Genomic DNA, 26,481 nt, shown 5'->3' with positions numbered 1-26,481 from the left:
TGGCTTCTGTTAACTGCACGTTCTTCTTTGAGTAAGGCTGCCATGTCACTGCACTCACTACTACTCACTTGGTTATGATAAGACCTGCTAAATCCTCTGGCATATGACGCACCAGTGTGGGCAAAATGTCACGTCGGTGGACTGGGCGATGATCGTTAACTCTATTACAAGTTTATACCCCACCTCCTCCTCACCCTTCTTTCCTGTCTGATGAGGGGTGACTCAGATTTCCGTTATCAGTCTGCTGTTTTCTGAGATGTCACGCTGTCGCGCTCGACGAGCAGGTGTGACGGGCGTGGGGGGACGGGGGGGACGTTGTTAAGGGATGCATGATCACAAACCGCTCGGGGGTTTGGAAGTATGCGATGCTACGAGTGTTTGCATGCATGCGTGCAAATCTGACCTGCAGGCAAAGCTGGATATAATTAGGAGATGGGTTGAGTCACGTGCGAAAGTCATGTAGAGTGTATGATTTGCAGTAGTCATGGTTACACTCACTAATGGCTGAAAAACAAGACATTCTTGGAAGAAAGTGTTGCCGAGTTCAAGCTGTGATCTCTGATGAAATGTTAAATGAAATAATAGGATCTAGCCTAGAAATCAACCATAGGTGGCTGCTCTGTTGGGCGCTCAGGAGATGAAGGCTTTTTTTTCAAATTGTAAATGAAAATTATTCACATAAATTACTGTGCAAAGACCAAAAGTTCTTGATGAAGCTACATATTTTGGAGCAAAGATAAATTAGCGAGATAAACAAACACGTCTTATTTTGCAAGTTTGTTTCTTTTTATAATGAAAGCAGCTTAAATGTCAGGCAAAATAAACAGCTCATGTTTAGACTGGATTTCAAAGATGAGTAGTTTTTCTTTGATTTTTACTTTCCTGGTACCTTTTGTCGTCTTCCACTTGGACTCCTACAGAGTGGACCTCGGTCAGAGCTTTGCCTTCCGTGTCGGAATCTGAAAGGGTCTCTGAGCTATCCACCTGCAGCAGAGGAGGACACGAGCACCACAGTCAGAGTGGAGAGAATGAAATCGGAAACCTCACCTGCCCTGCTGAACATACAGGGACTATATAATGCAGTCATTGTGTTGCATGGATGCATGTGAACAGCAGAGGTTCAAAACCGTTTCATCTGCATTCATATCCTCCTAAGAACCAAGAAAAAAGAATCTTCCCATTGAACTTTATTTGTGATTTCCTTCCTCTTTGGTGTTAAAAGAGGCAACCCAAACACATGAGATATCAATGGAAAGTCCAGGATGTCCTTTATTTAGTACATCATGACTTAGTAGGGTAGATAGGCTGATTCTCAGGAGGACACAATTCCATGCCTGAGAGTTTATAAGAGCATTTATTGAGAGCTCTGACAGGATGACCAGACACACCGATCGTGTTACAATCCTGGATTGAGCTAGTAATGACATCATAATAATGGGATACTACTGTGTAGTAGAAATAGTACTTAAGCTATTTGACTTTTGAGGTTAATTAGGTTTGACTGGTGATTCTTTTCAGGCCATTTTTATGTCCATGTGACTACTGTATGACAACTAGTGTTAAGGCTCTGTTCATTCATTTAGAGGGGACTTAAAAAATAACTAACCATCTCTGAAGACATGTCAGAGATGAATGTCCCTATTTAATAAAAGTATAGCTCTATAGCAGAATATTGATGCCACTCCCAAGCTTGTATGCTAATTATGGATCTATAGCCTTTTGAATAGCTAAGCTTTGCACCTAGATCGCAGGAAAACTCGACAAAGTCTTCACATGGAGCAGAAAATGGTTTGCAGCTACTAACGCTGAGGGATTATGCATGTTCTTTGTGTAAATGGACTGTATTTCGATTGGTGCTGAAACCATTTTTCTCTTGGCTTAGCTGAGTTGAAAATTAGCATCTGTAAAGCTTGCCTGTAAAGTTATTCACCAAGCCAAAAAACCAAACATCCTCGGGAAGAACTGAGGGGGCTGGAGTGCAGTGATTAGTTCACAGCCTTTAACTGTGCAAACTACTGCGCCTTCATCAGAGATTCCAAGCATCTGCTTGTTCGGGCTCGGTACACGTGAGGATTTGGTGCTTTCTGAAGTTCGTATCACTGCAAATCAAGTTTGGATTTATGGACAAAGGATACAGTTTAACCAAAACAAGCAATTTGAAGACTTGCAGTTTTCATTATTTTCTATATGTCTGTGAAGGTTCTCAGTCATCCAGGTCATCGTAGTCAAAGGAGCTTGCAAAGAATCCATCTATGTCCACTGTGAGCGACCATCTTTGAACAGAGGCGGGGGTTTACGACACCAACTCTCTGCCATCTATAATCCAGTTTTGAGATCCCTTCCCAGATGCCTTAACGCCCACTCACATCCTGGGCCATCTGACCTCAGGAATTCGCATGATAAGGTGGAGCCAGGTTTCACAATGAACACACCCGAAACTCTGGCTGATTGGGACCCACGCCCAGTTTCCCACCTTGGCTCAGGCGATTAGAGGATCATCAGGGGGTCCTTTTGTCCCTCTGTGGGGGGTTACTCCCACTAGGTTTATATCTGGGACTCTCCACCATTTGACCTTAGAACTGAAGAAGCTTCTCGGATGAGAGGTGAAACGTCTTCAAGCAACTTAAAGAAGTCCAGACGCTTTCTTTGCAAGCTCCTTTGATTATTTTCTATCATCTTTTAGAGAGCCTAATCTAAATAAATGAAAATAAAAGGCATATTTTTTTGTTTTCCTCTCACCTGCACAGCTATGGATGGCCTCCACTTTCTGACAGCACGCCCTTCGTCCTGCCCTCCAGCTTTACTCAGCACGATGCTGTTCTGAGGCAGAGAGGCTGATTTCCCCAGACTGCCTCCCACTCTGCCATCCCTCTCTCTTGCTGGCCTTGGCGGACCCTCCAGAAGGCTGTCAGCTGAGCTGCTGTGTTTGGCTCTCACCCCGACTCCAGGACCCCCTCCATAGGGCACCAGCTCTCTTGAGCCCCGAACCCCGTCCAGGCTCTCTGCGGAGTTGCTGTGCTGTCGGGAACGCCCGGGTCCGCTGCCAGTGTAGTAGCCTCCTCTGGAGGTGCGGCCCGATGGCCCGTCAGAGTTACCCAGGTCCACGGAGTTGCTGTGCTGCTTGGGGCGTCCGGGACCGGAGCTTGAGACCAACTGCCCGCTGCTCTGGAAGTAGGCATCCTGGGTGGACTCTGTGCTGCTCTGGGCTCGCACCGAAAGTGAAGACTTTGACATGCGGGGTGGGAGTGGAGGAGGAGCACCTTTACGATAAGGAAAGACTGAAGTGTCAGAAGAGCAGGGGAAAAGGAAGACAAAGGCACAGTGGGCTGTTAAAAGCAAAATGGGTAATATATCAACAGGGAGCGGGGGAGGTGGATACTTACAAAAGGGACAGACTGGAAGGAGAATGTGACAGGAAAGTTAAGGAGGAGAGAACAACGATAAAGCCATTAAGAATTACAGCCAGTGTAAGATGGAAGAGGAAACACACAAAAGTCCAACTTCTTTTCATTAAAAAACAGCTTTTAGTATAAATTTCAGTGAGTGGCAGGGAGGGATGCGCTGGAAAAGACAGACATGATAGCGAAGCAAAAACCTCTTCCCCGCAGCTAATTTAACTCTTAACTCATTCACTGCCATTTTTACTCATTTTTGAAGAGCCACAGAAAACTGTGTGTTATGATCATATAAACGCTGAACCTACCAAAATGAAGAACAGACTCTCTTCTTTCATCCAAAAAAAAAGCTTGTTTCTACCATTTTCCATTCTTTAGTAATCAGCTGTAGAAGAGAGGTGGGTTCCACCAAAAATGCCTGTTTTGACCACAAAAAGGGAGAAAACGAGCTTTTTGTGAAAAATACATTTCAAGCAGTCTGATGTTCACTGACAAGCTGCCCGAGGTTGTATTCTAGCCCCTCCCATTGAAAAACGTAATTGACGTCTATAGACGTAAATGGCAGTCAACGTAAGTTTTTCAATTGACGTCTATAGACGTCAATTGCAGTGAATGAGTTAAGAAGACAGAGCATTTTCCTGAGAGCAATATTTAAGAAAGACATCACTCACAGTTTCTTTAAATATATATTTGAACAGAGTTTATTTTCAGAGTGCAGAGATGCTCACTCCAAAGCTGTAACCCACCCTGTGTGCATACGCAGTGTTGCTGTGTGACTTGGTGTACCAGGGAGGGGTCTGTGCTGAAAGTGGATAACACTTCACAGAGGCTTTAGGAAACACTGGATGGATTTTGTGGCAAATAAAAACAGCCCAATATTAGGCTTAAGCATTATTGGGAAGACTTGTCAAAGCAAACATCATCAAGAGTGAAACCAAAAGACAGAGACAAAAAGCTGGAGACACTGAGCTATCATCATAATCACATGGGTTCCTGTACCTATTTCTGAGCCTGTGAAACCTGCAATCAGACAGGGGAGGGTGATCGGAGAGAGATGAGATACAAAGGCAAGGCAGAGATGGCAGAGAACAAAGAGCATGCACAAATGTAATACACACACACACACACACACACACACACACACCTGAGCCTATAGCATGCATATGTAGGCACAAACACAGAGGAGAGGGGTAAAAAACAGCTCATTAGAGGTTGAAAGAATAGCGAAGACAAGAAAAGGCTGTATATTAAAAATGGATGCAGCTGTGCAACGAGTGTGTGTGCACGTGTGTGCGTGAATTTGCTTTTGTCAACGTAAATGCACACAGCCTGTCATAAAGTTTCATCTCCCACTGTGTCTCCTGCCGCGCTGCTGCCACATAAAAGGCAGCCGCGCATCCAAACGCTCCACAGAGACACCCCAGACTTTTGCATACTGGTGGACTCAAACCGCACACTCACCGGCCCCGCCCTTGATGCTTCCCTGGGGGCCAGACATGGAGAAGACGGAGAGGCAGTCGTCATCCTGGGAACATCCGGCCTGGATGGCGCGAACGTAGCTGTGGCTGCGAGTGCGGAACACTCCTGGAAGATCCAGGGCTTCGACAGCTTGAGACTCCACCTCCCCGAACATGGTCCCACACACGGCTTCGAACTGACGGTTTAACGTCTCTCCGAGCTGGAGGATGAGCGGGAAGGTGCAGGGGATGAGAGTTCCTACATCAGTACTTGTCTTACACATGTCAGATGCACAATTTATATCCCCAAAGAAACTGTCTGTTGAAAGCTTGTGAACCCAGTTTTGTCATTTTCTACACAAATATAACCCACAAAGTTATTGCAGCTTAACACAAGTCCTAAAGAAATTTAATTTAGATTCTAGTCATTGAGGAAATTTCGTTCATGATAAATTTCCTGATGTAAGTCAGATTTTTGCTGTGACATACTTTACAGTCGAGTTAACCTTGTAGGTTGACCTCTCCTTTGGAGGGTAACGGTGGTCTTGAATTGTGGACTGCATTCATTAATGTGCAAAGCTTCTCAGAAATCACCTTTGTCCCATTCATGATTGATCCCATTTTCATATCATTGACTGAAAATCCCTCATCTAATTTCAGCTTCAAATTATGCTCTTTACGCCCTCACAGACATGCACTATTGGATCGTTTTCCTCAATAAACGAATGACCAGATCAAATCGAGCTTATCGTTAGCTCGGTGCAGCTCAGGTGACATCCACAATGCCAGCCCACATCAGCTAATGCCTCCACTGATGCCATTCTGAACATTAACATCTCATAAAATATGCACTGTTTCAGCCATCCCGCAGTTGAAGACATCTGAAGATGCCTTGCAATTCACCTTCATCCCATCTATGCCTTTCATGCCGTATCTGATGTAATCAACGTCAAATCCATTGTCATCTGTGCCTGCTTTGTTCTGCACTGCAGCCTCGCTGGCTTACGTATTTCATGTTTGCACCCGGAAGGACAGGAAGGTCTCAAAACAGATCTCCTAGGTCATATCTATGTAGAAAAACAGGCAATTCTAGGAGCGGTTTACACACTTCAAAGCCTCACCCTGCTGTTTGTTACCTGTGTGCTGGTCAAAGAGCGGGTGTAGCTACGGGAGCGGGTGTGGGTCTTGGGTGTGGTTCTGCTGTTAGGGTAAGAATCTGTACACTGTTTACACGAGTGCCTGGAATAAACACAAGCATAAATGTTAGTATTGATGCTTTGTTGTGGCTGTAAACACGTCCGCCATTCGCGTTGCTATTTTTATCAAAAAAAATGTTTGCAACACAAACAGCTCACCATTTGGTGAACCATCAAATAACAATTCACTGCATCATGTGTCATGACTGAGCCAGCTGGAGACGGTGCATTTCCATGCCAATTAGGGAACCATCATTTTTGTTCATTTTATATGAAAAATAAAATCCAGACATTCCAGCAGCTATTATGATGTTCAAGCAGAGCTACAGTTAAATGTGAGAAGGTTCCCAAGGCTGCCTATGTGAAAGTATTTACTGCATAATGCAAGAACATTAACATCCTTTTTCAGTTTCTTTCCCTATAAACTGAAATCCGCTGGTGTTATCTTTTTACTGATGTTTACCACCAAGCAATAATTTAGTTTAATAATTCAGTTTATGGTCTAAAATCTTAATTTGTCTAAATAAATGGTGCTTGAATGTTACTGAAATGCGTCTTTATATATGTCTTAAAAGGGTTACTCACTCAGTTTCACACAGAGTGTGAAATCATGTGTACAGAACACAGTGTGCCTCGTCCTAGCTGATGTTTATTTTCCTCTGTGTTCTTTGAATCACCCACTTGTTAAGTGCTTGCTATTAGGGCATTGCTGGGTCACTGAGTTTCTATCTATAATCTCCAGAGTATTTACACGGGCGGAAACAATGATTTGATCGCCTGTTAAATTTGTAAGTCTGCTCACTTACAAAGAAATGAACAGTCTCTCATTTTTATGGTTGCTTCATTTGAATGAAGAGAGACAGAACATCAACCAAAAAGTATTTGATCACCAATCAAAACATGACTTAGTACTTGGTGGAGAAACGCTTGTTGGCCAGCACAGCAGTGAGATGCTGTAGTTGGTCACCAGGTTTGCACACAGCTCAGGATTTTGGTTCACTCGTCTTTAAAGAAACTCTAAATCAAAGCTCTGCAGATCTTCTATACGACTGAGGTCTGAAGAGTCGCGAGACCACTCCATGGCATTAATGTGCTTCTTCTTTAGCCACTCCTTTGTTTTGGGTCATTGTCATGCTGGAAGACCCATCCATGACCTATCGTCAGTGTTCTGGCTGAAGAAAGGAGGTTCTTGTCAAGATTTCATGGTACATGGCCCCATACATTGAGTCTCAATAGGAATACCTGTATAAATAAAGGCCAAATAAAGTAAAAAAAATAAATCTACTGCCCCCTCAATGAGCAGATGCCAAATGATGATGATGCCAAAGAGTTTGATTTTGGTTTCAGCTGACCACAGCACTCTCTCCCAAGTCTTCTCTGAGTCATGTTCACTTGCAAATTTAAGACGGGCCTGTTCCTTTGCCTTCTCGAGCAGGGGCACCTTGTGACTGTGGTCTCAGCTGCCTTCACGCCATTAACATGCTCCTCCTGTGTGGTTTTGTTCTGATCCACAGCCTTTCTCATGATCATCCTCACCCCATGAGGCAAGCTCTTACATGGAGCTTCAGACAGAATCTGATTGATGGTCATTTTATATTTCTTCCATTTCCAAATAATGGCACCAGCAGTTGTCACCATCCTGACATGCTTATTGTGGATGGTCCCGTAGCAGGTCTAAAATCTTGTCTCTGATGTGCTTTGACAGCTCCTTGGTCTTCCCCATGGTGGTGGGGAAGTTGGAATTTAAGAAATTGATTCTACGGAGAGGTTTGTTTTAGACATATAACAAGCTGAGAACAGGCATATCGGTAATGATTGATTAATCGTAATCTATTCGACACAAGCATACACACAGACTTCAAATATTTATTTGACTCAATAACATGCATTTCAGTTCATAAAGTTTATGTAACGTGTTTTTTTCTGGATTTTTGGCTGATATTCTGTCTCTCTCCATTAAAATGAAACCACCATAAAATTAAAGACTGTTGGTTTATTTGTACGTGAACAAACTTACAAATTGAACAGGGATCAAACCTCCTTTATTTACTTTAACTAAACAGACATGAATTTTCTGAGTCTGAAAGGATCTTTTTAAAGTCTGAAATTAATAGTTATCCCAAAATGTGTTTGTAAACATCAGATTTTTATCATGTTACAAACTGAAAATAAAGATTTTGGAGAGCAGGGTTTTTCTAAGGAGGGAGACTTAGACTGTCTAAAAGATATTATGAAGCTATGAGAAGAAATTATCCAATGGTTTTGTATTTTCACCCACACTGTGGAAAATAATGTTGTCCACATTTAAAGAGTGAGCCTTAAAGGCACAATCAAACAGTGTTGTGTATTTAAGCTGCAGCCTCTTATAAAGTTATGGAAAAGGAATGAATTCTAAATGCAAACCAAAAAAAGCTGTAAAGTAACATAATGCAGAAATCCTCCTGTGGGGAAATGTTCGCATAAACAGCAACCGTCCATACTAGGACTAACTTGCTATTTTGTTTTTCTGCATTTTGTTCCACGTTGTTGTTTTTTTCCCCTTTGTCATCCCACTGCTGTCTGTTTCTGTATTTTATTGTTTACTTCTGTCACATCTGTGCAATTCCTATTTGATATCCTGTGCTGCTTTTGCACTGCTTAAAAAAAAGACAACCAAACTAAACCAAATAAACGTGTTTTTTACGGTTTTTGAAAGCAGAGAGTTGAGTCGAGGGTAAATACAAGTATTTCAGCATGAATATAAAAGCTGAATTTGTGCCATCTGACCTTTGATCCATGCTGATAGATCGTCTGAAGGCTTCCCTCTGGGCAATCAGCGTGGACTTGGGCGAGGCTTTGGGACTCGTGTCCGAGTCGGCGCTGTCATCATCGCCCATGGCTTTGATGTAGCTGCCACTCCGCATGCGACGGCAAGGGATCTCCCCTCCGCTGTCAGCTGCTCCGCCACCACCATAACCACCTCCCCAGTCTTCTGAAGGGACCTGAGGCACATCCACATCCACCCAAACATGCACACGGTCACCATAACTGACCAACTTGTACTGATCTGAAATTGCAACAGGTAGTGAGTAAAAATGTAACAACCATGTGGGACCAACATGGTTTTAGTAGGTCAAACAGTTAAATGCGTTAAAAGTAAGTATGCATTCCTCTTCTACACCCACTGTTAAGGGAAAAGGAATTAGTCATGATGTGAATTAATCAACACCGAGATATTGAAGATGTTTTTCACCGCACTGTTTGCAGTTTCTTCTCAATATCTGATGTCAAGATCCAAAGGCTTCTCAAAACAGAAATATATTTCTTAATTAATCGAAAAATATTTCACACCTCGAATGGTAAAAGGTTTATTTAGCAGCACAGTTCTGGCCCACGTGCACACAGCGTTGGGTTGGAGGGCAGACACAACCGAAAAGTCAACTGCACTCGTGCACACACGCTCACATGCACATGTATGCATACACGAGTAATGATGCAAGAGAAAGAGAGAATAGGATGAAGGGACTTACAGAGAGAGAGAAAGTCTGACAGCTGGAAAAACACTGACGCAGAGAAGGAAAAACAACGTAAGCTCAAAAGCCGACAGACGGAGAGCAAATAAATAAAAACAGAGAAAAACAGGTAGACGAGAGAGAGGGCAGCAGACAGGAGTGGCGACACGGAGTGGGAGAAAGACATGAACGTGGTGGCAAAAACACGAAACAGAAGACGCAATTTAACAGACGAGCAAATGATTCTGATGGGAAAACAACAAACACAGCAGTGCAGTCAAGACAAGAAACTAAAGACAACACGAAGAGAAATATAGAGAATCAATGAAATTAACCCCAAGAATTACGCTGACATGTTCTCACAGTGGCCCTAATGTAAAATACACGAAGGCGTTAGCGCACCCAGGAAGAGATCACAGTGTCAGTGAAGTTTTGCAAATTCAGCAATTACAGGCAACCCTTCAGTGAGTGGGTATCATGTGGAACTACTCCAAAGTTGGGAAGCGAAGTCAAGCATGAAACACATGAGTTTTTTTTTTACTTTAACGCTTTGAAAATGACCTTTTGTTTACTTTGAAGAAATAAGACAACATAAAACAACACATTAAAAAAATTCTAATCAAACAACCTCAGCTAACTGATTAGCATTGAGATTCAGTCTGGAGCTGCTTTATTGGTCTCAAATTACACAAAGCATGAAAGATGTCTTGACTGGTATTTTCTCAGCTAATTTCTAAATGTGTGTTGTGCTGAAATGAGGCAAATGCTAAATGCTAAAGTAGCATTTGGCCAGTCTTTGGATCAACAACCTAAAACAAAGAACTACAGGAGGCTAATAATGGCACTATATGCTTAGACACCACTCTACATTAAATTATTCATTATTCCACAGTACCGCTCTTGTCCCATCTCCCTCCTCTCTCCCACTAATGCCACTAATGGCTGCTTCTGCCTAAGCCTGGTTCTGCAAGCAAGTTTTTTCTTGATCACAGTGAGTCATCTGATTGTTTTCTCCGTATTACTGTAGCGTCTTTACCTTACAATATAAAGCCTCTTGAGGCAACTGCTGTTTTGATTTGGCACTATATAAATAAAGTGAATAAATAACCAGATAATCAGACATTTGGATATCCAAATATCTAGTACAGAGAGAGTTTTGGTGACAATGGGCTGATCTTTGTTTAGCCTTTAGCGCCCGTCAGGAGCTGTGCACAGGTTGATGGAGGAAACTAACAACAACGGCTCAACACTTCGGAGAAATTTTCATGACCATAAAAGACAGCACAATGTAGTAAAGTTTATATTTATGGTCCAAGTATTATACTTCAATATACTAATTAATGAATAACTCGTTATATGTATAGACTATTATGTATTTACTTTGTTAGGAAAGTCTAAAGACTAACTTGATGTTGCCTTACACATAAAAAATATAATTACAGGACTCCTGATCGCAGTGCTGTAGACAGCGTAGGACCAGCGTTCGGTAACAGTCAAAACCCAGAACTGATCTGAAAAATCTCAGTAGAGCTGATGAGAAATGCAGAATTAGGTGATGAGGTCACAGGGGTATTTCTCGCCACGAGTGACCCCTTATGTTGACAAGCGCAGCTTTAATTAGCATCATAGCTCGTGACTATAGCTATTAACCTCGCATGTAACATGCTACTATTGTGGAGGACCACTCACTTGGATATGTGTGTTTATATATGTGTGTGTTCACTCGTACACTAACAGCAGCTGTTTTGGCCGAAGGACCTCTCAGCCTTTCATTTTGGTTTTCATTTTTTTGTAAATGCTGTCAGGTGCAGCTTCATATACGAGCATGTGACCAACACCTGCACCCAGACACACACATAGCCAAGGCCCCGGGGTTTGGCATCCAGCTGAGTGTGTGTTTTTAAGGTCATCACTTAAAAGATGATTCAGCCTAATCTCGTGATCCCCGTGGCCGTCCACTATCTCTCTCATTTCCTCAAACGCCCCTTTCTCTCCTCTTCTTGCTTTGCCCCTTGGCTACCATCACCTCTTTTATCTCTTTTCTATCCCTGAGCTTGCTTTACTGTCTCTGGGTCCCTCTGCATTCATCTTTTCTAACACTCTTTGTACCTCACCGCTTTGCTCTTCTTTTCATTCCTTTTACTCCATATTCAGCTTTTTTTTTTCCCTCGGCCCTCTTTTCTTTTTTAATCATTTCATATCTATCACACACAGGCTGAGGGGAAGGTGAGAGGCTCAGGGAACGGAGAGCATCAGGTTCTGATGCCACACATTGTGATTGGCATTGACGCCATGGGGGAAAGTTTGCACATGTCCCTTTGCCTCTGACCGTAGACTTGCGAAGATTCACTTGCATTTATTGCTCGGTCCTGACTCTTTGCAGGAAACCTGTGTAAGTATTAGCTTGTATGTACATGTTTCCTTTTTTTACACATGGAAATAACATACAGCAGGTAGACTGACCCTGCAACGAGAGAGGGACTGCTGTAGCATACTTGAACTGATTTAAAACTGACCATGTGTTTTATGTTTTAAAACTGACCATGTGGAAAGTTTTTTTTTCTTGTTTGTTTGTTTGTTTGTTTTGGCTTTGTTTTATTATTTGCTTCGAGCCCTGTGTACAGGAGCTGCATGCAAAAAGATCTTTTGTTAAAAGGGTTGGCGTAATAAGCAAATGCTTCAGCTAATACCTTTTGATTAGCCTTGTCTCATGCTTTCTTGCTTTGTGGTAGATCTTTGTTCTGTCTTCACTGAGATATTTGAATGCTAATCAATAAAATCAAATCAAATCAAATCAAATCAAATCAAATGTTTCCAGGTGCTACAAAAACTACTTAGTCAACGCTTTGTAGAGCGTTTTTCTTAATGTGAACCAACCTACATTTAGCTCTTCACTTTTGACTGTTTGCATAAATCCAGCAGATGTAGAGCCAATTTATACTCAGTCGTAACATGGAGAAATTCAAAGTTTAATCTTGTGTGGAGGAGAGAGGAGGATGAAAGTGAGGCTGTCGATTTATTGACTGACCTAGGTCCTGACCCTCACCTACAGCTACAGGTAGTGACCAAAAGAATAACAAGTTGGACTAGAAAGAAAGATCATATTTTTCACATTGCGGCTGCTCAATTTCAATGCAATTAAATGCAGAACTGAATTTAAAATCCTTCTCTTCACATCCAAAGTTCTGAAAGATCAGCACCCATCGTATCTTAAACACCTCATATTACAATATTACCCCAATAGAGGACTTTGCTGTCACAGTTCAGGCTTACTTGTGGTTCCTAGAGTTTCCAAAATATGAAATAGTACTACTCCTCAGCCTCCTGGGGGATTTTCAGAAATCAGGTCATTGAGAATCGAACTTGTCAGAGATTTTTAGTAGTTGCACCTATAGTACGAATTTCATAATCCTACGAAAGCTCATTCTTGAGTTATCGCATTCACAACATTGGGTGTCCACGCCACTTGCCTGCACGGCAGGGTGACGACAATAGCCCATCAGCCTTTTAAAGCTTAGGGGTAGAAATGTGCAGCTGAGCTATCAGCTACACTATATGGATAGAAGTACAGTGCCACCTAAATATCACACCATAAGAGCTGCTCAGCCATGGAAACCCATGCTGTGAAACACCCGACACACTGTTTTTGTGCTGATGTAAGAGGAAGTCTGGAGCTCTGCAGTTAGTGAGTCAGGAGAACGTTGGCAAACTTTGTGTCGACCGCGCTCTGGTCTGACTCACTTGGTTGAATTGCTGCGGTTCCTAAATGTTTTCACCTACAAATATACTAATTACAGTTGATTGTGGAATACCTAGGAGGGAAGATATTTCACAAAGTGGTTTATTACAGTGCTGGCATCCTGTTGAAGCACCACAATCAAATTCAATTAGCACTTTAGAATGAATGATTCTTTCACAAATGTTTGTAAAGGCAGGGTGCTTGGTTTTCCAGACCTGTGGAAATGGGATTTCTTCTTTCGGCTTCTCTTTTATGTCGCCACAGCAGATCATCTCCCACCATCTCGGCCTGTCCCTTGCACTCTCTTTCTTCATGCCAACACTCTGCATGTCTTCCTTCAGTAGAGCACTTCTGTGCATATGGTGACTCAGACCCCTCTGTTGTTGATTCAGCTTCCACTTTGGGTACTTTTAAGATTAGGCCTGAAACTCTCTGATTTTGATAAACTTAAGGTACTATATTGGTTGATCCTGAAACACCTGCATCTGAATTTTCAATAACTTTGTGTCTACTCTCTTCTTCCCCCTCACTCCCACAGGGAGGGGACGCAGATAGCTGGCCCTCCCTTAGCTGTGGGTGGTCTCTTCCTGTTAAAAATCAGTTCTTCCTTCTCTTCATGGCTAAGTGCTCATTCACAGGGGATCATCTGATGGTTGTTATTCTCTTACTAATATTGCAGAGTCTTTACCTTACAATATAAATTATTTGCCAGTCTCTTATTACAAGTGCCACCTTTAATACACAAGTAATAGAGTTTAAAGGCAGCTGTTGGGTGTATGATATCTGCTCTTGCTTTCTCAGGCAGTTTCAATTTGGAGTTGTTGCACCTGTGCTGCTGTTAGTCCTGACATTTCATCCTGGTGAAACAGACCTGAACAGCTTTATATCTGCAGCTCCAGTGAGCTGTCTGCTCTGAAGCCGTGGATCAATCTGGCCTGCCCTGGCACATCTAAGCTGGGCACAATTCACTCAACATACTGTCTCTCCGCGCCTCCCCAAACCACCGGTGACACCTGGAGATACGAGAAAAGCTGCAGCAGGGGAAGTTCATTTCGTGTCCTAAGGTGAGAATGTGATGGTAGCCTAAAGCACAGGGTAAACTGTGTGGGGTTTGTCCTCAGAAAAGCACGAACACACAGACGACCCTGCTCTCGCTGTCTTCTCTATCAGCAGACCTCAGCTGTGTCTAAAGGATGAGAGTTGGAAAAACACCAGGGACTCCTGTGGCTACCTGTTTCCGTAGAAACACAGCCTGCATGGCAGCTCTACCTCAACACAGCTGGAGGTTTCTGAGCTCGTGCTTGTGTGTGTGTGTTTGTGTGCGTGCGTGTGCTCTCTGAGATGCCACTGTAACAGCCAATAACAGTCTTTAATTAACCTTTTCTGCCATTTTAGGAGATAAAATGAGTGAACGGGTTCTCTGAAAATTGCATGCGGCAGATTCAAGCTACAGCGTGTTGACAGGAGGCAGGTAAGCGACTGTTGTAAGGGACAGGTAAATAACACGGTGGGTGAAGATGATTATTGTTTTCTGACTCACAGCAAAATGCCAGGAGAGTCCATCTGGCCTCTTAGGCAGACATTTAACCAAGAAAAAATACTTTTCACTTGATTTTTTTGAAACCTTTATTTAAGAAAAAGGGTTTTTTATGCTTTTGAAAAATTCTTGTTAATTTCCCCATTAATCCAAAGGCTTTACCACAAGGATCTTACCCATCTTTGATTGTATTTTCTTCTTCTAATTTGCTTTCTTGAGCTTTTGAAACAAAAATTGGCTGTGTTGCTATTAAAGGTTTGTTTCTATAGCAGGAAGATGGCATTTTGAGTAACTGAATACCTTTACTTGTGTATTCAACTGGAAAAACCAGGGTCTAAACCAAAATTGTAGGGACAATGGTTGCTTTTCTTTCCTTGAAACAATTAACCTTTGGAGGGACAAAGCCTAAATTAAAATCAATGGGTATTTTACCTCCCCAGCAGTCATCACTCAGTGGGTAAAACTTTAGAAACTTAAGGACGGGCTTGTAGACCTAAACTTTTCTGATTGGCCACTTGAGCAATCAGAAAAGCTCTACAAAGCAGTCTGTCTTTGTCGTCTTTGACAAAGACAAAGATGACAAAGACATCTTACTTTAAGGAGTACCAGAGAGATTGCTGGTTACTACTTTCACACATACACTGTGCACTCACTACTAGATTTCTATGTTATATTTTTTCAGCTCTGCACCTTCCTCACATGGTGGTGAGGTAGTGTCTGCACTTTTTCCTATTTTTTTTAAACGTTTAGCCAATTAGTACATTAAAGCATAAGCTATAACTGGATAGCCTATAGGTCAAATTTCAGTCTGGTAGTCAATAAGGAGAAAGACAGAAGACAGGCAGCCTATAGGAGAAATGTCAACTTAGCATGTCGGCAAGTGTAAACTGTCAGCATCTGACAGAGCCTACAGTCCTGCCTCCTGGGGAAGATCTTGGTTGTGGTGTAGCAGTGCTAACACTATTAGACCTGGGAAATCTGGAAGTTGGCTTCACTCTCTGACATTGTTTGTGGAAGAAACGTGTGTATTATATTTACCAATTTCCTATAGTTAAGGCTATTTGATGTTCGCCAGAGAAATGCAGAGAAAACGAAATCGTTTGTCACTTATCACCACTGAACCTTGGAACCTTCTGGCAGACTGAGTTTTAACTTTAAAGACATCAAATACTCCAAAGAATGCCATGGGGAGATGCCAATCATGGCAGCATGTTTTCCATTTATTTATATTAAAGCATGTGTTTCATACCTTAAATCATATCTATTGGGGTGTCTAGAACATAACGCATAAAGCATAAAGCATAAAGCAGCAATTAAAAAAACAAAACAAAAGGAATACAGGGTATACTTGTACTGTATATTCTTTGCCTGTGGCAAATTGTTGCCTTGATCTCGTGGACGTGATAATCCATCCATGGAGAATGTAAATGTCCAAGGCTGTCAGATCACTAATCATCTTTAACCTGCCAGCTTCCAAATACAAAGTCTGTGTGAAGTCCAATTGAGACAATTTACACGAAAAGCTGGAGGTAGTTTATGCAGTTTTGATGAATTCACAGCGAGTAAGTGGGTAAGCAACACCCTCACTTAAATCAAAGTGTTTCCAGTACTGACATGTGTGTGTGCTACATGTGTTGTTTTCTGATTGTTTCACAGCACTTATGTTCTAAAGCACAGCTATACAAGCCCATACTTCCCCACAAGCCTGTGAGAAGGCACTGCATTGACAGATTTTGTGTTATAACTGAAGAGCAGGCTTCATCTTGTCTAGATGCCCTGCGTCTGTGTGTCTGTACTGGCTGTCAAATATACACATGGAGATGCAACACAGACTGAGAGCAGAGGCAGAAGATGTGAGATGGTCGACACGTTTTTATAAAGTCCCGTACACAATGATAGTTGTCGTTATGGCAGCGGACTAATTAGCCTAATCTTCAAGGGTCTGAGACAGTGGAAACAGAAAAACAAAAGTTCAAGACAATCTTTTCATTCCTGAAAAATAAGTTTTGTTTTTTTTTGCTTAACACCAAACCACATATATATTTGATTACACATTTGCTGATATGTAGGGACAGACACACCTGGAGATAGTGGAAGGTCCTCTCCTTGAGCTTGCTCTCAATGGGCACCAGGGCTTTGTCATAGGCTCCTCCTCTGGTAGAAGGATACACCTCTCTAGCCTGACTCACTGTCATGGCTGACCAGGTGCTCCTCTTCAGGGAGTGACCGTGATGCCCGTGCTGTCCTCCTCCTCCCTCACTCCCCACCAGAGCCATTGTTGTGCAGGCCATGCACTCCCCAGACCCCGGTCCGCCGCCTCGTTCCTTGGGCTTCTTCATGGTGAGCTCCTGAATGGCAGCATCCAGGCTCTCATGTCCTCTGGGATACCCCGGTCTACCCCCACCTACCAAGTAGCTGCTGTCACTGTCGAGGTTGTCATCGGAGCTCCACCAGCCCGCTGTCCGGCTGCGGTGGCGTCTGCCTGACTCATGCCGCGAGTCTCCACTCTTGCTACGTTCTCGAGACTTGTTCCTCCTGGTGGAGCGAGACTGGTGGCCTGAGTAGTGGCCCTCCTCCCCTCCACTCCTGTGGCCCCCACCTCTCTCGCTCCTGTAGTCCCCTCCTCCCCTCGTACCGTTGTACTCCCGTTTGGATGGCGCCTCCAGGGAATGGGACTTGGCAAAGAGGCGCTGCACCGAATTGACCAAGTGGCGTATGCGCGAAGGGCTCTCACTGCGTTGCTCAGCACCCCCACTGGCAGTGCGCTGGTATTGCAGTGTGTGGAAGCCATCATGATGGAAGGGCACCTGCTTCTCAAACTGGTCCATCATGTTTGAGGGCATGCGGTGCATCTTCCCCCCGTGGCCTGAGGATAGGCACTCTTCACAAGAGTCAAATGACTGGAGAGGTGGGTGCTGGTTGGGGTGGGAGCGGGGAAAGGTGCCTCCTCCAGAGTGACTATGGGAGTGTGAGCGGGAGTGGTGCCTCTCCAGCGCCAGGGCCTCAACGGGACCTCCCCCAGGGTAAAAGTGGCCATCGCTGTGACCGTGGTAGTAGTCTCTGCCTGGACCGTCACAGTCATCAGGCGTGCAGTGGCAGGGACCTCCTCCACCACCACCCGAGGAATGCTGAGACATGCTCCGGCTGACATGGTACCCTTTCATAGGCGCCGGGGCATGGTGTGCCGTCCGGGCCGAAAGGGGGCGCTGTGGGCGTGACAGGGCTGCACCTCACTCACCTGGTGAGAAAAACAAGAAATAATGTGAAGACATTTTATTTAAGTGTAGCAAAGGAACAACAATTGCAATGTTGTAGACTGTTTGGATGAGAGTCATTTTTTTTGTCTAATTAGGCCTCTCATACCTGTCAGAAAGGACTAAGACCTCAAAGGGGTGTTTTTTTTATAAAACTTTGAGTACAGGTATAAGGTAAGATTAGAGGCTCACATATGGGAGGTGCAGCGATGGGACATTTGTGGTAGGAAGTAGATTTTGATGATTGATGTCAGGATTATTTTCTTTCTTCTTTTCTTCTTTTTAATGCGTGAATTGAAAGTGAAAACAATGCATTGTTTTTTTTCTGATTAACATTTTTATTGATGTTACACTTCATTTTTTACCTAACCAAAGACAAAACAGAGCAAACGCGAACATTCATCCCGCGGCTGCAATAAGCGGCCGGAGACAGCTTTCCTCTTTTTATTCATCTCTAAGACTGCAGGGCTGATAAATCAAGAATATTAGCCTTTCTTTCTCTCTCAGTGTGTATCTTCAGTTGTTCTTCTCCCTCTAGCTAACAGCTTTTGCTCCTCTTTGACATTTATCGTTTTATTCATCTGCCCAGCGCTCCGTGTTATCTGTCGTTTTCTCCATCCAGGCCTGCAGGGAGTCTTTGAGCATTCCTGTGATTTAAAGCCGAGGAAAGCAGGTTGTATATTGATCACCTGCATCCGAATGCAAAGGAGCTAGAGAGTGGCTGCAAGCATCCAAGCATACTGCAGAGGGATTTCGGCAGATGATTACCAAATGAACAGCAACGTGATATCAATGGGACTAGGTGAAAACCAACCCTACTGTTGCCTCGAGAGGATGAAAGTGTAGTGGATGATGGGATCCTCTCCACAAAGCTAATGCAGGACCTGAAACGAGTGTACCTTGTCAAGCAGCAGTAAAACCTAAGTAAAAGTAAACAGAATGTAAACAGGATGAGGGCTATCTCTGGGTTTCCTTTCTCCTCATGACATGGATAACAACTGAGATTACATTCCAAATGTGGTAATCATGTATTTCATTGGACTGGCATTAATTGCTGCTGGTGTAATCACATCCTCTATTAACCACTTCTCCACTAACTATATAATGAATCACGGGCACACAGCCTGTTCATAATGCACACGAGCATTTGCCATCATTTCTAAATTTGATTAAGTTGAGATTGAATTACTCGATGCGAGCCAATATCGGGCTGCTCGGCTGGATGGGATTCACTGAGCTCCTGCGAGTGTATTTGCACTTGTGTTTGCTGGCTTTCACGCTGAGTTGAGAGATAGGGGACAGATGCTGGGATAATCATTAAATAGAGCGTGGCCTGTTTGCCTTGATTGGCTGAATGAGAGCTGCCACCCAGAAAGCTCACCCACATCTAGCCGTGTCATTGGTGTGGCCGTGACGACGGGCCTCTCCAAGTCAGCGTCCAACCATGGACAGATTTTAGACAGTTGTGCCACCTGGGCGGACCGAGCCACCTCTCATTAACTCTGTGGCTTTATGATCATTTCACTGCCAAAAAATAAAACCTGTAAGCATTTTCCTTTTTGACAAGGTATAAGCAGTGCACAATTCCTACGGGGAAATGTAACAATGCTGCCATTACTGTGCAATACTCTGCATGTTGCAGTGAAAACAACAAAAGCCCAGAAGCTAATAATGACAGTAAAGTCAGTAGCTGTGACATTATGAATTATTATCATCTTCCTTTTGTCGTTCTATCCCTCATTCCATGGTTGTGTGTTTGTGTTGCTTCCAGCAGGTGTGTTTTGATGATTTTTAAAAATCAGGTGGCAAATGGTGACCCCTTAAAAATACTTGAAAATTTTGATAGTGGGTAGATCTTGTGTCTCCATAAACATGAATTAGAAGATGGGACTGCCCTATAACAACACAGTAGTAATGCTGAAGCACAAGATTTAACCTCAAGGTAATGGAGCTGACAAAATGCACTCTGGTTATGTTAATTTCTAGTCTTTCAGCTAAACTAGTAATAAAAAAAAGTGGTGTTTTGGATCCCATTATTAACACAAACATTTCAGTCCAAACCGATATAGTTTGGATTATTCAACATTATATAACCACAGTTAAAAAGATTAATCGAGAAGGAGAACTACTAATACGACCATACAGTCAAGATAGTATCTATCTTGGTTGAACAATGGGACGGTCTAAGGATCTCAGTGAACATTTAAGAAGGAGAATGATAGACTCACATAAGCTTGTAAGGTCTCTTGGAGTGATTTCAAAACAACTGCAGATTCCAGGATTATCATTACAAGCAATTCTATGTAGGTACAAGTTATTCAGATATATCTCCAGTCTGCCAAGGACTGGAAGAAGACCTAAACTGTCACCCTCAAATGAGAGGAAATTGGTTAGGATGTTCAAGAACAACCCAGGAGCTGTTTACCCTGATTGTTTGCATGTTTGGAGGCTTTCAGACCTAAGAACACTGTACCAACAGTCAAGCATGGCGGCAGTAGGATCATGGGCTGGGGCTGTTTAGCTGCCAGTGGTACCTGTACATTGCACGAAAGAACAATGAAGAAAGAGGACTTCCTTCTTCAAATTCTTCAACCTCACCTCAAGTCAACAGCTAGATGATTGAAACCTGGACACAATTGGGTGCCTCTACTGGCCAATACTCCTTTTGTTTGAAATGCAGAAAGCAGACTAACCTTAAGCTTCTTGGTCTGGTCCGAAAACCAAAAAGTTTAAATGAACATTAACAATTGACGCAATGTTCGGATAATATAGCAGCTAGCATTGGGTATTAGTAAGGCCCCAGTAAAACAGGCTTGGAGACTCGTTAGCAACCATTGGTCTCCCTAACCGACTGTGAGTGATTGCTGAGAGCTGCTGTGAAATCGATTGCTAAGCTGTCACACAGGCCTAAAGACCAATCAACGATCCCATCGTGAAAACCTTGAGAATGACGGTAGCACCATCATTATCTACTATGTCATCACTCTGTGATAAAATGGAGGCTAACATAGCATTTAGACGCAAACGCATTGGTAGTGCTGTTGGAGCTTGAACACAAACATCAATTTCTTCTGTCATAAGTATACAGGTCAGATAACATCAAGGATCTCTTGTGTATTCTGTTTTACATATAAAAATGAATGTTGATATTTCATGTTTTAACAGCGATTCAACGTTGAATCTGAATTCAATATCAAATAACTTATTGAGAAAGATATTTTATGCAGTGTGTTGTACTAGCAGACTGCAAAGTGAGCACCACCACTCTGCCTGAAGGAGTAAATTAAACCCTGTTCTGTTTATTATGAAGTCTTTGGCTTTGGAGCAAGCTGCTGGCTGGGAGCTGTCAATCACAATGACACACACACACACTGAACATGTGGCTGTGCACACACACACACACACACCAAAAGGAAACATATGCACACACAGACCGCTAAGATAGTAAGGTATGAAAGACACATCTGAACTTTGGCTGTCACTTTCTCTTCATTTCCCTTTCACTTCTTCTCTCTCTCTTCTCAGTCTCTCTTTCTGACCTACTTCCATCCATCCTCCAGTCATGTCTCCTCCTCCCCAGCTCCTTGTTTTTTCTTCTTCATTTTTTAAACTTGTCAGTATGTCTGGCCCTCTGCATGCCAGCACTATGTGTTGAGTTAATTACAAAGTTTGTTTCCATTCTTCATCTCATGGCCTCTGCCATCCATCAGTGTTCTCTTCTGTGCATGTCTTCTGAGATAACTGAGGTATTATAGCATTATTTACACAAATGTTACACAACAAATACAAAAGAGTTTCAAGGTGCTTCTTTAGTTCTATCGCAGCCTTGTTCTCCATTATTTCTACAAAGTGTTTTCAACACTATTTAAAGTGATTCTATGCACTTTCCCCTTTTCCCCCCGTTTGTCTTTACCAGCTGAGACATCATGATAGCTTTTATTTTCTTTTTTTGCATGCGTGTATGTTTTGATGACACAACGTTTAAGCCACAGTATAGCTGTAACTTACAGTGTAGCCTGGAGTGTACTTTACCTGAAATGTAACTACATGTTGCGAGCACGCAGAGCTAAACAGCTGTGATTGATCTGCTTCACAGAAGCATGCCTTGTAAACACAGTATATTGATTAGCAGAGGGAAAACGCCTAGCTGAAACAAACTGTAAAAGGCTCTAATTGCATCTACATTGCCCACAATGCCAATGCCATAGCTACTATTCTGTCAGAGTTGCCACGTTTCTTGTTTTTATATCCCTGACAGCAAGTGAATAGTTTCCAGTCTGACATGAAATCTTCTGTCTTTGAGTAAAAGTAAAAGTGAACATGATCAGCTCAGGTTCACTCCTGATGGAGTGAAAGCAACACCACAGAAATGCAAACAATAACAAAGTCAATACGGTAGTGACTCAACCCAGGGCTGCAAATAAAGGTTTTTTTGACGGCTGTTCTGTCTGTTTGTGGACTGTTTTTGTCACTGGGGCAGGATCGCCAAAACTTTTTAGGGGACTACTTCAGATGAAAACAAAGGTTGAACTTGAAAATAGGGACAGGCACTGGGACCATTGCACCCTTTCCCAACTTTTTGTCTCACACTTGTAACTTTAAATTTGACCTATAGCTGTTTTCTTTTCTTTTTTTTTAAGTCTCTGATGGATTGGATCGTAGAACCGGATGGCAGGGCAGCTGGTGCGATGGTTTCTAGTTTGTGTTTTCCTTCAGTAATTCTATTACTGTTTGGTAACCTTCCCCCTCCTTTCAGCGTAGGCAGAAATATTCAGTAACTGCTCAGTTGGAGCCGTACAACACGCTGCTATTGTTTAACACTGCTTGGCATCGAAGTGATTGTTACAGAGGCTTTAGTCTGGAGCTGTTTCATTTTAAATATTCATGCGCTCATGCCAGCTGCTCTGACCCACTTTGCTAACAGCTGAGTCTGCCCGCTCTCCACTGTGTCCGTAGCTAGTAGGTCAAAGGGTGTTTCAAATCAGTGAAATGTAAAATTTAACACCTGGAAAAGTCTAATTGATAAATGTTTTTTTTCTTTTAACTATGATTTTTTATTGCTTGTCTGAAGGCAAGGTAGCTCAAAAACATCATAAGAGATTTTCATCAAGATTAGTGGGGAGACAGATTTTGTTTCAAAGAAAAGACTTTCCTTAGACTGAGATGGCAAACCAGTTGTAGGCAGGAAAAAATATAGCTGCATGATATATGCCCACTTCTAATCAGTCATCAGCATCTACAGCGTGGCTGGAATTGTTTCCACTGTGAGTCTGTATGTGAGTTATCATGGCAAAATACGGCTGTGTCACATGAGGAAACAGAAGAAAAAAGAGGAAATCAGGATGCACAAAGTACAGAGGAACAGAGGAACTGGGGGAGAGAACAAGAGGAAAACACTTAAGAGCAACATACAATCACAAATCCCCCAAAAAGTTGGGCTGCTGTGTAAAATGTAAATAAAGACAAAATGCAATGAACTGCAAATCCCATGAACCAATATATTATTCAGAAATGAAATAGTTAAGCTTGGAAAAAAAAAGTAGTTTTGAATTTAATAGCATCAACGCATTTAAAAAAAAAAAAAAGGGACAGGGCCATTTTACCATTGTGCAGGATGCTACTTGTTTGCAGGTTGGCAACAAGACATTTGGTTGTTTAGGAAGAGGGGGGAGTTTTAGGAGTGGCGGCGAGAGAGAGAGCGACAGCAGAAAAAGAGAGAGAGAGAGCGAGTTTTGAGATGTGAGAGATTTGTGACGTTTAGCGTGTTTGGAGTGTGTAGTTAATGTGTTTTCTTTTGTAGTTAGTGTGTAGTGTTGTGGATAGTTTTGTGTTGTGTGTCAGAGCAATGAGGTGACTGCTGTCTCCAGGTAGAGAACAGGAGTGCACAGGCTGTGATGTTCTCCTTTATAGTGGACAGAAATGTTTGGAGTGACACAAATAATTTGTGTGGGATCTTATTTAATGCAGAACAGCTGATTGTTATGTAAATAGTTTGAAATGGTTATAACAAAGGGTAAAAGGTAAATGGCTGCAAATAACTTTGTTTGCAAAACACGTGCATATGATTTTAAAATTGAAGATTTAGATCAATTGTGTTAATACAGTATGTCAAAATGAAAACATGAATGTAAATTCAGACACGTGAGGCTGTGCTGAAAAGAATGATACCAAACAAGGCAAAGTAAATAGTTTTTAAAGGTGAAATGTAGAGGAAACATCAAAAGTAGTTAAAAATTGCCAATTATACCCTGGACCCCAGAGGGTTAAACACTTTTTTTTAAAGTAATGCAATAGTTACTTTTCAAGTAATTAATAAATTTTAGAGTCTTGTAACTCAGTTACTAACTCAGTTACTTTTTGAAGAAGTAACTAGTAACTATAATTAATTACTTTTTCAAAGTAACTTGCCCAACACGCAAAAACATGTAAATTTTAAAGTCATTTAGTCTCATCTGCATATATCATGAATTAACAGTTTTATATATTTCTCCCCATATGTTTTTCTACAGACAGTAGCTTAATGGGGGACAATAGCAGACAATCATTTGGACAAGGCAGGCACAACCTTGGCTTTCACTAAAATGGGCTAACGCTGTGAGGCAGTGGGTATTGTGTGCCTGAATACTGGCTTTGTTTGAATGCAGATACAATGAACCAAGCTAGAACGTGGTCCGAGGCAGATACGTCGACCCATTTAAGAAAACGAGGTGAACTTGCATAGAATGCTTATAGAATTGTAGTCAAACAATAGGAAAGTTTTTGCTAGTTTGGTGTCTGCCCATATGTGCTGGTACTTCAAAGATACTATTAACCACAGGCACTCTGAAAGCCCATAATGGCAAGTGGGACAGACAATAGTGAAATGTATGACTATGGGAATAGGAAATAATAGAGGATTGGCTCAGCTATGTGTTGGCATGCACTTCCTTTTTTTCAAGCCAGAGACATGCATGCTGGGAAACTGGCAGAAGGACTGATTTGCTCTTCTCAGCTTTTAGCCATGAATGATCTATTTTCATTTTTCCACTGTCTTTCTCCGATATGCACACAACCACACCACACACTCGCTCACACACACACACACACACACACACACACACACACACACACACACACACACACACACACACACACACACACACTGTTCTCTGGCAGCTGAGTAACTGCTGTAGCTAACCCATCATGATCCAGAAGGAATCAGGGATGATGGGAAAGACTGAAGATTTCAAGGATGACCTGGAGAAGAGGACCCATAAAAAAACACAACTACAGAGCCAAGTTGAGCTACTGCAGTTCATTATCTCTGTGCATACAGACTGGAGAGCACAGGTGGGTAAAAAGGGTGTGAAATTTTAAGAAAAATAAGGAAAAAAAATGTGTATATAATGGCTGTATTTGCAAGTTTGCAAGGCGCTGTAGACTTTTCAGTGGGAAGTGGCAGAAGCTAATATATAAACATGGCGGTGCTGAAAGGTAGGTTGCACATTCGCATGAATGTGTGCCCACATACACACTCTAGATGCTGAAATAGTTGTTGGTGAAGGCAGCGGACAATTGAGTGGTGCTGGAAATGCCTATGAGGGACAATAAAGAGTGAGAAGGGAGAAGAGATGTAGCAAGAAAAACAGAAGGGTAATGCTAGAATGAGAGGCAGAGGGAATATGACAGTGGATGTGTGTGCGTAAGACAGAGAGATGATGGTCACAACACAGGGGAAATATGCTCCCATCATAAGGGCAAAATTGAAGAGTGCCTAGGGGGCAATTCCTCTATTGCGCTCTCTCCGTCTCCTCCTCCTCTTGCCCTGTTTTCCCATCTCTCGTCTTTCCCATATTCCCTTGCACAAACCTGTGTTCTCCTTTTATTCTTCTACTCCGGTCTCTCAGAATAGGTTGGCAGAAAATGTTCAACAAAACCAACACCATTAGTTTAAAGGAGGTGCAGGGTTAGCACGATTTTTCTTTTAAAGCTACCTGAGGGATGTCTCTGTGGTGGAAGTCTAGAATATATTATCACAGATATACATCTCTGGAAGTCAAAGACAATTCTAAGAGATATGCAATCATCTGAATTTTCCATGGATGCAACATGGTGCTATGAAAACATCAAGTGTTCTGACACAATTGGTAGTTTTCATTGCCCTTTGCACACTCCAGTGACCCATATTAGGATTGTGCTATTTTGCATGCATGAATCTGTCCACTTTGGTCAATTCAAGGCACCAAAACAGTTTGGTACAAGGAGATACTCTGTCTATGACTAAGCAAGGTTACAAATAAATATAAGAACAGCATGCTGAATAGTTATTATATATTTAATGGTCTTCTCATTGAAGGTTGAAAGTATCCTTATCAATATATCCAAGGCAATAGTGGCTCACATAACTACTCATTACAACCAAATTATACAGGA

At 42.4% G+C, this 26,481-nt stretch overlaps 1 protein-coding gene across 2 annotated transcripts in view; it reads right to left on the bottom strand.

The window, feature by feature from the left end:
• dlgap3 (discs, large (Drosophila) homolog-associated protein 3) overlaps nucleotides 1-26,481 on the bottom strand; it is a 148,724-nt gene that overhangs the window by 4,198 nt on the left and 118,045 nt on the right. For both annotated transcript variants that reach the window (XM_085261587.1, XM_085261588.1), the window contains 6 exons: nucleotides 16,897-18,053; nucleotides 8,815-9,029; nucleotides 5,989-6,091; nucleotides 4,857-5,073; nucleotides 2,740-3,278; nucleotides 890-984 (listed from right to left, as the gene is read on the bottom strand). In XM_085261587.1, the coding sequence (XP_085117713.1) occupies nucleotides 890-984; nucleotides 2,740-3,278; nucleotides 4,857-5,073; nucleotides 5,989-6,091; nucleotides 8,815-9,029; nucleotides 16,897-17,979 (2,252 nt within the window). In that variant the 5' untranslated portion in view covers nucleotides 17,980-18,053. The remainder of the gene's footprint in view (nucleotides 1-889; nucleotides 985-2,739; nucleotides 3,279-4,856; nucleotides 5,074-5,988; nucleotides 6,092-8,814; nucleotides 9,030-16,896; nucleotides 18,054-26,481) is intronic.

The sequence above is a fragment of the Mchenga conophoros genome, linkage group LG22 (genome assembly GCF_057382185.1).
Source record: "Mchenga conophoros isolate Kocher_MC1m ecotype Shallow Benthic linkage group LG22, M_conophoros_male_GT1.1, whole genome shotgun sequence".
NCBI lineage: Eukaryota > Metazoa > Chordata > Actinopteri > Cichliformes > Cichlidae > Mchenga > Mchenga conophoros.
Note: the sequence above shows the minus strand (reverse complement) of the source record. Positions and strands in the feature narration are given on the sequence as shown.